Raw genomic sequence first — 13538 nt, forward strand, 5'->3', positions numbered from 1 at the left:
CGCCCTGCACCCGCCAGAACTGGGGTTCATTCCTTCCCTCCCCAGATCCACCCAACCAGCCAGCCAAACAGCCCCGCCCCTCCCCTCCCCTAAAATATCCCTCAGATTCAGCCCAACCTCCCCATTTCTAATACCCTCCTGTGGGCCCTTATCATCTCTTTCCTGGGCTTCCATGCTCCCTCCCCATCTGACTTCCTTCTTCCAGGCCTGTGCTCTTCAAAGTCCCCCCAACCTCCGCCCAGCTGCCCGAGTCACGCATGTAAGTGTAAGTCTAACAGCATCGCTCCTGGCTCACCCCCGGGAGGCTCCCTGTACTACATGAGGAGGCCCCCACACAGCACCGCACCGCGTCCTTGTCCCTCCCCACCTGGTCTTGTCATTCCCCACCTGGCCTTGCCGACCTGTCCGGCTTCATCTCCTCCCATTTCCTGCCTTATTACAGAGGTCGCGCAACTGTCTGCGGTTTCCCAAGCATCCTGTGCTGTCCCTCCCTGACACCTTTGTTTATGCTCCTCGCTCAGCTCGGAATGCCCACTCCTGACCCGCGTCGGCTTCCCTTCATCTTGGCCATCTCCTCACCATCACGTGAGACTCACACAAAGACCAAAGGAAGGAACGTGGGATAAAGACGTCCTGAGACTGTGAAGATTGAAAACTATGAGCGTCGGGCCCAGTCATCACGTCATTTACAAGGGAAAGCACCGGGATGACGATCGCCAGTTAGTTTAATTCAGTGGTATAAGTAACCCATCTAGAGTTTTTCTGAATATAACATTTACAATCCTGCATAGCCACTGGAGGAGTGAAAAGGATCAAGGGAAAACTCACACTTAGGCTGCATCATGACTGGTTGCCCAACAACAAGACATATGAAAGGTACCTAGCGGGTACTAAAAATTCAGAATCCTCTGTCGTCATAAAACATCTACTAACAATTTTAATTAACTTCAGACTTCACAGTAAATCAGCTTAGTATTTACCCTCCTTTTAGACGTGGGAACAATCTAATCAATTTGATGCGCAGGCAGCAGAATGACGATGAGGTTTTGTCTCTCATAAAGGCTACCTTTTCATTGCTAGGGTCATACCTAGAATTTCAGAGCAAGTCTGAGTTCACTTAGTGCAGAGAAAAATACATCGAAATTTGTCACTACAGATTTAAGTCAGCAGATTGCAGGCTGTCCTGTACGCAGGACAAAAGCGAACTTGGAGTGTGCAATGCTGAGGACGCACAATAGAGCAAATTCTCGACATCCAACTGGTCTCGACCGAACAGGTGAATCAGAATTATCTGTGGTATGAGGGAGAAACGTTATGCAGAAGCGAAACGTTAAAGACCGTAGAAGTCACTAGCCACCCGAATTTACGAGACCCTATCGAGAAAACTGAGAGGCAGACTTAGCTTTTGCTCAGAGCTTTCGCCTTATCTTTGTGGCATAAGGCAAGAATCAGAGAAAGCCAGTGGGGGGAGACACGCGGGGCTTAGGATTCGGAAAACGAATTCTGAACATCCTAAATTTATGACAAAGCAAGGCTTGGTGCTCATCAAAGAAGTTTGAAAATGCGAAGTATTCTGAAAAGCAAGCACAAGAAAAGCTTTCAAAAGGCTTTCCTCTACGAAATTAGGACGTAAAAAGAATTTTAGCCAAAAGTACATGCATGAGTGCTACAATGAAAATAAATTCAGCTTCATTTCAATTCATTTGTTCATTAACTTATTCAACAAATATGTATTGAATGCTAGGTGGCAACCACTGGGAGAAATGGAATTCTAAAGACAGAGATAAGATATCCTTGAGACACTTCCTCATTAGCCAATTTCAGTTTTCCAAGGGGATGGTGCGGAGGTGTCACGAATAACAGAATTCAATAAACATCTAGTCAGGAATGGGGATCTTTTCAAGCCTCTTGCCCTTGCTAACTGTCACGTGGAGATAAGCCCTTGCTACAGGATAAAGGAACACGAAGTACACACAGACGTGTGTCCAAAGGACATGGGATACTCTCAGTTTTAAATATCCTTTCCCATTTGCTCTAAATGTCTGCTTGTGTTTGTCAAATTACGTAGCCAATTTGACTAGAGAAATATAGCTAGGCTGGCGGGCACGGACAGGGGACATCTAATGACCTCCCGGGTTCTCTGAGAGGAAGGAAAGGAAATGGTGAATTACAGGCTCCTTTAAGCAACACTGAACTCAAGGATCATGAAGACAAAGCTACGGCTCTGAATTTCTTTGAGAAGAACTGCAGGAAGACAGGAGAGGACAGAGCAGAGAAAACCAGAGGCTACCTTCAGGAGGGGAGCTCTGCAGAGACGTTTCTTGGGATTTGGTAGGAAGTGAAAATCTGACAAAGTAGAGAGAGAAAGAAGGAAGCTCATCCTGACCTTTACTTGAGGGTCAAGATAACTTACAGAAAGACATGCACCAGTACCAGATTCTTCATTTTGGAGCTCTAAGCAGCCCTGGTGCAATTTATTTTTTCTTTCTTTCGGAGAATAAACCATGTCATTCCTGGGGAATGGTCTCGGATATCTTTCAGGGTAAACTGGTGATCACTGTACCACAAGTCGACGGACAGGTCTGTTCATGTGTAGTCCTAAAAATATTCCCTCAAGTAAAGGTACATTCCATGGAATGTGCCACAGTTCTACGTAAATGATATTTACATACAATGCACAATTCTACACAAATGATATTTACATAGGATGACTCTTCTTTAGGCTCTGGTGCAAGGCACAGTTGGCTATTTTGAGTCAGAAAATCTGGATCTGGATTTGCTTCTGCCACTGGCTGATTGTGAAATTTGGGTCAAGCCGTTTGAACCTCTCTGAACCTGCATTTTCTCATCCATCTTCTACACAGAGCTTTTAGGAAGATTAAATGACCCAAAATGCATTAAAGTGCTCTGACAATGACGAAATGATATACAAATGATAGTTCCAAGTACTCTTCACCAGCACTCTTTGGCCCGGTTGTCAGGGTGTAGAGGGCAAGTGTAGTAATAATAACCGAGACAGAACTCTTGACCAATGAAACGGAAAGATATATTACACAATGGACAATCATATTGTACAAAAATATTTCTATTCCTGGGTAACATCAAATTCTATTTATAATGCCAATACCAACTTTTTCTTCCTATTTGACTTTGACCCCTAAAATAATTAAAGACTTAACATAAATGAATACTAACGGTACTCAATAAAGTAGAGGGAAAGGTTTTATCTACCATGATGTTCATTGCCAGTCTTACAAATAAGGCCCAAACCCACAGAATGTTCAGTATTACCTCCTGAATGGTATGTGTGTGGCATCCCCTCTGTATTCTTAACTCAGGCTTTTACCAAACATTTCTGGAGAACCCATTAAATAGTCACACCGTGCTAGGTACCATAGGGGACATTAAGAGGATTAAAACACAGGCCTTATTCCAAAGGCATTCACTGTCTCCATTAGAGGGAAGCATTGGGAATTAACTGATCAAAAAGCAAACTGAAACACAGGTCTCTGAGAAAGGTCCAAAGTATTCTGAGAACACAGTCAAATGATAGATTACTTGCAAATGCCGGGATCTAACAGGGCTCTGTGGGGAAAATCATTCTGAGCAAGGGCATGGAGGATGGGAAGGACTCCTTTGCCCGCTATGGCAGTGGAGCGATGGGGGTTAGTAGCTAGGCTGAGACGCAAGCTTGAGCTCGACCCGGAAAGTGGATGAGAGCAGGATGCATTCAGAAACAGCAGCCACAACAGGTACAAAAGAAGATGAAGTTGTAAAAAGCAGGTCAAGAGAAAACTGTGGAAGGTTTAAAATGCCCAGCTGAGAAGCTAGGTTTTTTAAACGATGCAGAAATCCAGTGAAGGAACAATGCCATGCTGGGTCTTGGTTCTGGAGAGATGCACAACTACAGCCAGCAAGGAGGATTTATTGGAGGGGCGAGAAAGAGACAAAGGGAAGCCGACCAGATAAGGAGCTCTGACCATAGGTCAGAGGTACTGAGAGCTAGAAAGAGGCCAGTGGCAGGAGAAAGCAATGGATGAATGGCAATTTGCCTTTTCATCTTGAGGTGACATACTCCCCGAGGGCACTGGTTCTCAGACATACTGTGTTGCCTCGATTAAGAGGTCCTTGTGCCTTGGGCTAAACCAAAGAGATGAAAGTACTCAAGTCCCACAGGTTTGAGCATTTGCTCTTTAAAGACTCGCCTGGTGGCATCTGTCTAAGGAAGGCACACTGAGTTAGAAGTGATCATGTGCGAAAGCCTTTCTTAACCAAGGGACCTGTGATATAATAAACGTAATACAAAAGGAAAAGTCCAATGACTTGCATTATCCTGACATCCCACAATATGCCAGATTTTTACATCTTTGTCCTCTGTGCAGTCATTAGGAAATTTTCTTTTACTTTTATAATTTCTGCTCTTGTGCCATGGACATCTTTTTCAGGTGATGACTGACAACTAGAATTCTCTCACTAATCTGCTAGGACAGTGTGCATAAATGACCGCTGTATTTGATGATGGAAACTAAGATGAACAAATTCATTCCCAAATATGACCAATGAGCCTACTTGCTAAATGCTTTGAGATAGATAATATGGCCAAACACATGTACAAATCACATCATCATAAAATTAAATGACCTACTTTGTTCTTAAATTCTATTCTCAAACATAAAATCAAAGCCTCCGAAACGCATGCAACGAATCAAATACCACCATCAGCATTCATTCCTTTAACACCTACTATACGAGTTCTTACTTATGCTATTGCATTCATTCCTTTAACACCTACTATATGAGTTCTTGCTTATGCTATTGCATTCATTGTCTTCTTTCGGATGACAAAAAAAAAAAAAAGAGAGAGAGAGAATCTGTAAACGGAGCTAAACAGATTATTGGAGAAAACAATTAGACATAAAATGACTCTAAGTGAAGATTCCTGGCACTTTTCTATGTGCGCAAGTGTATGCACTCTGCATACCAATGACAAAGCTAGAAAGAAAACTCACCTGTTTTCTTCCTCAAGATCTGCTAGGATTCTCTCTAGCTCCCCTCTTTCCTCACTCTCTAAGGAAATCAAGATCTGGGCAGGACTACGAGGCTGGCTCAGGGGGGAGTCCTGGTTCAAACTTTGGCAGTAATGCTGGATTAACAAATGTTCATCATCTCTGGAAAATAAAATCAAAGGTTTTGGTTTTTTCCCCCCTTATTTTGCCTTGGGGGGTCAGGGACTTGGGTGTGTATTTTAAAAATAGAAACAGTTATTTGCTCTTAACAATTAATTAGACCTTTTTCCCTGCTTTTAAAGACATTTTGATACTCCTGAAGTTGTGGTCTACCATCCTGTTGGTGACAATTCCGAGTGTTTCTGGCTCAGATTTTCCATTGAATCTGGTTGGCCTATTTACGTGGGTAAATGAATGGTAGAATGACAGTAATGCTGGGACTCTACGTTGACAGTTTCATCAATCGTTAGTAAATATTAAGAGACGTAATAATGGCTGTATAACGCTTTTGCTACCAAGCCTGTCAAGACAATCTGTTCACTCACCCACTGTGTTGTTGATACTGACCAGGAAAAAACTGAAGCCGTTAAAATAAGAGAGTAAATATTTTCTTAAGTGGAAAGCAATGCAAGTGAAAAGTGTTGCTTTGGTAAGCCAGTTTCAACTTATAAACCCCACAGAGGCAGGATGATAACAATAATGAAACTACAGATAAAAATGACTACTATTTCATTCAATTATTGTTTAGATAGAAAAACAAAAATTGGCAGGGAAAAAAAAAGCCATTAAGGTGACTAATACAAGAGGACTGAACAACTCATTCCTCAGAGCAGCTTTTCAAAGACTAACCTTGGGGAACAAAGAGGCCAAAGGCTTATACGTTGGGAGGAAGCTGCAATCTTTCCTCGTATCTAGGAACTCTCTCATACACAGAAGAAATTATTTTCTAAATGCATCGCCCCCAGCTCCTGAAAAGCCTGTGTACCTCCGAGTTACAAGAACTTCATTCTGCTCTTAGTGACAGGCTAAATCCCTTTGCTTCCGGCTACATATCAGTAAGATGATAACGTTAATTTTTTCCTCTCCACACCCCTTTAAATTCCTTTTCTCATCTCTATGTCCTCTGAGTTGAAAAACTTTCAGATTTAGGGAAAAAAAATCCTCCTAATTTAAATGATCTTGGTCCATCGAGGCAGATAATTGGTTGGTAAGTTAAAATTAAAATAATTATTGGGTGTTAAAAACAAACGTTTAAGTGAAGTCAACCAATCTACCAAACCACTTGCCCAGATCGGCCCCTAAGATATGACATTACCATCCAACGTTGAGTCAAAATGGATTTTATGCCCTCTTTCGTTTAAAAATAAAACAAAAGCAGTTGTGACCACCTAATTTGTTAGCTCTCTTCCCCAATTCTGCAGTTTGATTGCTAGGACTTCCCATGTTTAATTACAACACATAGTTATAATTCAACTTCTCTTACTGTTTTCTGAGGCAGTCAGTGAATGGCAGCCATTATTATACAGGTACAACTTGAATTACCGTGAACGTGCTAGAGCTTCTAATATTCAAATCAGTGACCCCAAGAAGCAAATCGTTCAGTTGTTTACATTTCGTTGATTCTTTGCTTACATATTTTTCTGTCAAAGTAGTTTACATATTAATACTATTAATACTTTTCCCCACAGCTAAGAAAGAGAATGCACCATAGTTATGTTTGGGGGAAAAGGCTGTTTTGTTTTCTTTTAAGTAACTTAAGTCATGTGTGAGTGGCTGAGTGTTGACTTTATTCTTTATTATTACCTTGATCACCTTTATGTACCAGATGAGATGACTTATTCTCACGTCTTCAATAACCAGTTATGTATAAATGCCACTTGGATACTGCTTCCTTCAGTCTAATCCTTATAAAGCCTGTTTCTCATCTGAGTGTGACTTTGGGTTGCCACACCAACTACATATGATAAATTTACCATTTTCCCTTTGCCTAGATTCTCTATGACAAAGTGGTGAGACATCCGTAACTTGTCAAACTAAAAACGTTATTGTACCTTGACTAGATTTCATCTCCCTAAATTATCCATTCAGTTAGCAGATCCTTATTTTGTCCTCCATATTTGCTTCTCAGTCTTCTCCCTCCAACCTCAGCCTCTTGGTTCATGGCAAGATTCCTTATTGTGAATACTTCCCCTACTCTGTAATGAAGCCTCTGTTTCCCTGCCATAGCTGTGTTCTCCGCCACTTTGAGCACCGCTCTCTCGCCTTGCTTAAATTTGACAGGCCTGGCTTATCATCCCACTACAAAACCGTGACCTCAATTTGTACTCCTTCTTCTGAAACCCTTCACAAGATAGCCTCACTTGACTTAGCTCTTGAAGACGCTAAATCACAAAAATCTACTAGGTAGGATCTCTGAAGGAAAATGCCCATCTAGCCTACCATATGGGAATGCCAGTGCAACTACACCAAGATTATAGTTCTACTCCCCACGAGTGGAGAAAACACTACTTAGCCATCGCTTTAGAAATTAATATCTAATCCCTTTAAACATCCTGCAGGTTTGGTCAAAGCTTAAACATTTAATACAGTTTAAGTATTTGGGACCCTGCCATTTGTGGTAGTATGGCATTAAATAAGAGTAAGGCAAAATGTTTTGGAACATTTTGGAACATCTGGAATACCAATAATGCCACAATTTGGATGAGCTCATTCTGTGTCGGGTTGTCAAGAGTTAAAGAAAAAAAAGTAAATGAAAGTCTCCTTGAAAGATCAAATGACTATAAACGCTAATTCCTATCTTCTGCGCTAGCCTACCTCTAAATCCCTCAAAGCAATTTCATGGTCAGGAACATTTTGTAAAAAGAGACAGGATACTTACATGCTCTCATTAGGAGAGATGCTATCATTTAGATAAGATCCATTGCTGTTTTCCATTTCTGCTAGCCTGATAAAAAACGTAAAAGCTCATTAAAACTTATGTGACTTCTTAGAATCTATTCAAGACCTAATCGAACATTCCTGAAAACTAAAGGATAAATCATGTCAAGAGGAGAAAGGAATCCTTCATATTAAAGGATGTGTGCGTTGGCCTAACCGTCTGAGGCAGTGAGTGGTGGACCACAGCTAGTTAAGTAGCTTTACACTTACGCTGCAGATGACAAGAGAAGTTGTATTTTTTTCCTTCACAGATTGATCTTCCTTTCACTGAGAAGAGGCCTTTGTTTTCACGAGAAAAGCTTCCCTAACAACAAATACACTCCGTACTTTACGCTATCCCATGTGTTTTTTAAGACAATTTAAGATTTCCACTGAAGACAGAATTATATATAGCTAGTTAATACTTCCTACGGTTGATAAACATGTTCAGCAGTTAGACTATTGATAAAAGACAGATTCACAGTAAGCTCTCTATACATTCTGCCGCTTTTTACCTTCAAACACCTCCGTCACCTCAAACAATAATAAAGTCTTTTTACAGCTTAAAAGGGAACCAAACTCTTATGGATTTATTTAACAAGCATATCTTACAATCAGCAATTTCGTTTTTAGATATAAGAGTTACCTCAAACACAAAGGAAGTGGGACAGAAAGGTCCAGGGATTAGGAAAATGAGTGATTCTCTTCTTTACAGCATATTATGGAAAATACACACAGAAATGGAAAGCCAGTGCTTTCATAGTCTCTATATAACACAGTATAATTTCTTCATATACTTATGTCTGGTCTAGCAGTTTTCTACGAAGGTTAGATGATTTCTAAGTCAATTGATTACACGTGCTCAGTATATAAAACATAACAAAGCTATCAGGAATGTTTAGGGGAGACTGTTCTGCGCTGATGCTCTTATCGGTGTCCAAAACCAACATGCAGTGGAATGGCATGCACGTTAGAGGGCAAGCTGATTAGTAGAAATCAGACAAGATTGGGGAAAAAGAAAAGATTCGTTTAAAATTAATATAGGTTAGCTTTCCTTGGTTAGTTATTTCAATCAATATTTGCCTGGCATTCAACTAGTCTCATACCTGCTAGCATAATGTTCAATGCGTGAATGAGTATCATCGTGTGAAAGCTGAGGGGACGAGGCAGGCCTATAAGGCAGAAAATGTTATTAGTCACAGATACCATCCATTAATGGAGAAAAAACCCCCACCACACAGTTATGTTCTATATACATGGCCTAGAATGCTTTTAGTCTAATACTATGGCTAATGTACACATTTAGCTGTTCCTGTATCTTAGATATCATCAAGTATTTAGAATCCAGGTTTGAGAGATGATTTCTCATACTTCTGCTTTTCTCAAAAGCCGTAAAGAGAGATCAAAAACTTCTCTGGAAAGTTTCAATTATAGAAAAGGTCGGGGGAGACAATCTCTACGTGCCATTTTGTCCTCCTGTCTTGTAACGTCTCATATCCTAGAGTGCTGAAATTGTGTTAGCAGTATGTGGTTTAAAATTTCAAACAGTTTACACCTGTGCCATTTATCAGCTGCCTTCTTATTGAACGGAAACTGTACATTTGCCTAGTAAATTTGCAGTTAACGATATTAGTTCCAAAGAGGCCACACCAGTCCATGACTACTTAAGATTCCACGTATCAAGATGTCTCAGTTTGTGCAATTTTGTAAAGAAGGAATACATGTACCAGTTTAGCAGCGGGACTGTATTACTACTTCATAAAGCAAAATTCAATGGCCCTAAATTATAATGTGATGCTTTAAAAAGAATGACTAACTTCAATAGGACCTCAATATCGGAAATATTTCTTATTAGGGATACTGTGTGCTTATATACAGAGGGGAAAACAAGAGAGAAGGATTAGCAGGTATAGTCTATTTACTTTGGGGGTATAAAAACCTACTTTTTTTGGCTTCACAGACGAGAATTTTGGTAGGGTTGACATGTTTTCACCTTTTCATATCTGATCTCTTAATTAGCCTTGAAGTTTTTATAGTATCTTTTAGATTAACCTTAGGAAAAAATCCATCTGTTCTGAAAACCAGTTTGGGCTTGGGCTTTTTTGTTTTAACTGGAATAGGACAAAAGGTCGCTTCCATTTCTCTCCTGACACAGAAAGCCCTCAGGTAAAGGCATGAATCAAAAAGTCAACAGAAACCTATTCAGTAAGGATTAGTTTAGTCCAATGTCTAAGCAGCATTCAAGGACTTGGTCAGGACACTAAGAAGAATATGTCTGTTTTTTCTTACATTAAAAAAAAAAAGAAGAAAGAAAGAAAAACGTGTAGTTACCTAGGCTTACATAGGAAATGTGCTAGAAATCTATACTTCTTAAGGAAGACACACAATCATAAGATGATTACAGCGCACTACAGCAAATAACCAGGGAACTGAAGTCTTGCCTGAGAGATAAATGTCTTATTTATGAAACCAAAGTTGTCTAGGTCAAGTGTCACCATAATCAAATTTGGAATGAATTATGAAGATGCTTAAACTGTCATGAGGAAACAGAAGGATGACTACCCAATTTACTAGGCAGATCCAAAGACTTCCAGGTGAATCTTCATTCTAGTTTTGGAGATAATCTGCTAATTTCTTAGAACCCTGGAACAGCCCATTATTAGAAAAAAATGCTAACGTTTGTTTTGAAATATTCACTGCAGGTCGAGATAACTGAGTACCTGGATTCCTTAGTTTATAAGCCCTATCTTCTGGAACAGACCAGTCTTTCGATTGCATACTTCTTATAAGCTAAAAGCCCACCATCGAGGAAAATATATTAGTGTTTCCCCTTGTAACAGTTGCTACCTTGGTAGTGTAGAGAAGAACACATGAGACCCTGGAGCATAACTACACGGAGAAAGCTAGGCATGTAAATGCAAAATACTTGAATCAAATCTGAAACAGAAAATCTTATGCAGAGCTTTCATTCTTAGCCTTGAGGATACTTCCACGTTATTTTTCTTATGAATGTACACAGCACCTAAGACAGCATGCATAAGCTCAAGAACTCGTAATAACCGAGCAATCTAAAAAATATAGATATACACTAACGGAGGTACTTATTAAACCAGAAAATGAACCAAAAGGGAATACTGGTCAGAGAAGATTCATTTAAAAATCAAGAATTAGTGAAAGTACAAAACTACGTAGTCCAGAAACAAAACTAAATGCAACGTCTTCTAAAATGCTTTTCCAAGAGAAGGTAAGAATACTGTTCTCCCTTCTCACTTCCTAAATACAAAATGATATACCCCCAAAAGGATTCTTCCTACTCTTCCCATTACTGCTAATGGCCAATTCCATCCCACCCACCACCATTTTCTCTTTTGTGACAACTCCATTAATAAGTTTTCAAAGCAGAACAGCTCAAAGAGTATTGTTCGACTGTCTCATTTGTGGACAAACAATATAAAAGGTTTATGCTAGGTTTACTTTCAAATAAAATGACAAATGCAGGCAAATAAGGGTTTTTTTTCTAAGGAAAAACAAAAGATCTGTATCTCAGTAAACTTTCAAATTCTGTGATCCATACTGAATGGATTAAATGCTGTCATCGTCACAGGATTTGTTAACATTGGATAGAGTTCTCGCAAAATAAAACACCTCAGGACCTGGCTCTTCTGCGTGAATAGAATAGCTTTACGATTCATTTTATAAATTATTTACCATCCCATGAGTAAAGACTTTAATAAAATTATTGGTATTACAGGGACTTTAGCCTGCTGGGGTTGTTTTCTTCCTCAAAGTTAGAATTTCCCACTATTTCTGAATAATCTAGCATATTTTTTTATAAAAAGGCTAAGTGGGGCTAGGTTTCAGTTGTTAGAGAAGATATTTTTTAAAACAATGTTATTAATTTTAAAGTGCTTCAAAATTTAAGAAAGACAAACACCCTCTACTTAAAATAAGTTACATTAAACTGTCATGAATTTTTCTCATTAGCTTATGTATACAGTAAACTTCTTCCTCTAGTTAGTTATTCTTTATTACGTTGTGCTACCTCTATGTGTTTTAAAACATTAACCTTTAGCGTATTTTTCTTTTGGATTGGTCAGTTGGTTAGATTTACTTTGTGTCGGGATAAGTTCTATTTGCTTATCAGGATCCAATCAGCTGACAATTTCAGTATACCAATTAAACATTTTTTTTTAATTTATGAAAGGCTTTACCTTCTATAAACAAATAGACTACCTGGAATAGGGAAAATAAGTACCAATAGCAAGGAACATAACTGAATCTAAATAATTCCCCAAGTTGTTTAAGCATGATGATTGAAGAAATCGGGTAGAGCTACCACATCTCAAAATTAAAGGGCACAATAATGCAGCTTTACAAAAGAAAGGAAAGTGTTATACTTCCTTTAGGCCATAAAAGACTTAAAATCAACTTCAATTAATAGTTTGCATTTATCACTACAGGATTTTGTTTTTAAAAAAAGACCTACTTTAAATTAAACTACATGGTGGAATAAAAAAGACCCAGTAAAAATAAACTGAATTCTTATATAAGCCCGTCTTCCAAACTGGTCATTACCTTCTTATATACAATAGAGCTGTCTGACTTTAAATAAATATTTTAATAAAGTACACTTTGAAATACCAAAATTTTGTTATAAAAACCCCGCACAATATAACTTTAAAACAATGCACACTTCGTTTGCTGATATTTCAATCACAGACTCTAAAAGGAGTTTTCTGATGACATTATAAACTCTGAGATAAATCAATTAACTGTTGATATCTAGTATCAGTAGTATTAATAATACACCCCAATAATAATAACAAAGACTACAGTACACTTTCCTTCCAGTGTAAATGTGTGTTTATGAGCTGGGTATTTAGCTTGGAGAAGAGAGCAAAGTGAGTTTAGGTCAAAATTGAGAAACTCATGTATATAAACACTGGTCCAATAGCATGGCATTACCTGATAAAAAGTCCACGTGTCTAATTGAAATTATTCAACCATACTCAACATCATACCATGAAACAAATTTTGCTTTTAAATAGTCCACTTATAACAGGCCCTAAAGAGTAAACCGTCATCGTTTTGAAGGTCCTAAAGCATTAAATCTCTAGAAATATGACTACAGAATGTTATTATGTAATCAGAAGGCTCTTCCCTGCGTATAATGAAAGAATATATAAACGTGTCTCCCAGGAATATAACTAACAACCCAACAATTCCTTTGATGTTAATTTGAACTCCAGGCCAGGATTTCTGCTGGTTTACATTTGACCAAGTGGGGACCTGAAAACCTCACTGATTCTCCTGATCTGTGGTGGACGGCACCCTCAAAGTCTTATCAAGGGAAACATTTTTGAAATGAAGGAAGGGAAATTAAAACGTCTTTCAACAAAACAAACAGAACAAAAATTTTAAAAAATCAAGCAAGCCAATGTGTTGGTGGTAGCAGCACCCTTCAGTGGAAGTACTCACGCAGAATCTACCGGCCAGAAGTTGATCAGAGTAACAGGACTGCAAAACAAAAAATGAGGTGGTGAAGAGAGACACAGGCAAACTCAGCCACACACACACACACACACACACACACACACACACACACACACACACACA

General features: G+C 39.0%; 1 protein-coding gene across 8 annotated transcripts in view; it reads right to left on the bottom strand.

Annotated features, from left to right (window-relative positions):
• DMD (dystrophin) overlaps positions 1-13538 on the bottom strand; it is a 2234319-nt gene that overhangs the window by 54077 nt on the left and 2166704 nt on the right. For 6 of the 8 annotated variants that reach the window (XM_027096086.1, XM_027096084.1, XM_027096085.1 and 3 more), the window contains 4 exons: positions 13401-13439; positions 9029-9094; positions 7885-7950; positions 5010-5168 (listed from right to left, as the gene is read on the bottom strand). In XM_027096086.1, the coding sequence (XP_026951887.1) occupies positions 5010-5168; positions 7885-7950; positions 9029-9094; positions 13401-13439 (330 nt within the window). The remainder of the gene's footprint in view (positions 1-5009; positions 5169-7884; positions 7951-9028; positions 9095-13400; positions 13440-13538) is intronic. The other 2 variants (XM_027096089.1, XM_027096091.1) reach the window with 1 other exon arrangement.

This window comes from Aethalodelphis obliquidens, unplaced genomic scaffold (assembly GCF_003676395.1).
Source record: "Aethalodelphis obliquidens isolate GAN/ISIS:26980383/991018 unplaced genomic scaffold, ASM367639v1 scaffold98, whole genome shotgun sequence".
Taxonomy (NCBI): domain Eukaryota; kingdom Metazoa; phylum Chordata; class Mammalia; order Artiodactyla; family Delphinidae; genus Aethalodelphis; species Aethalodelphis obliquidens.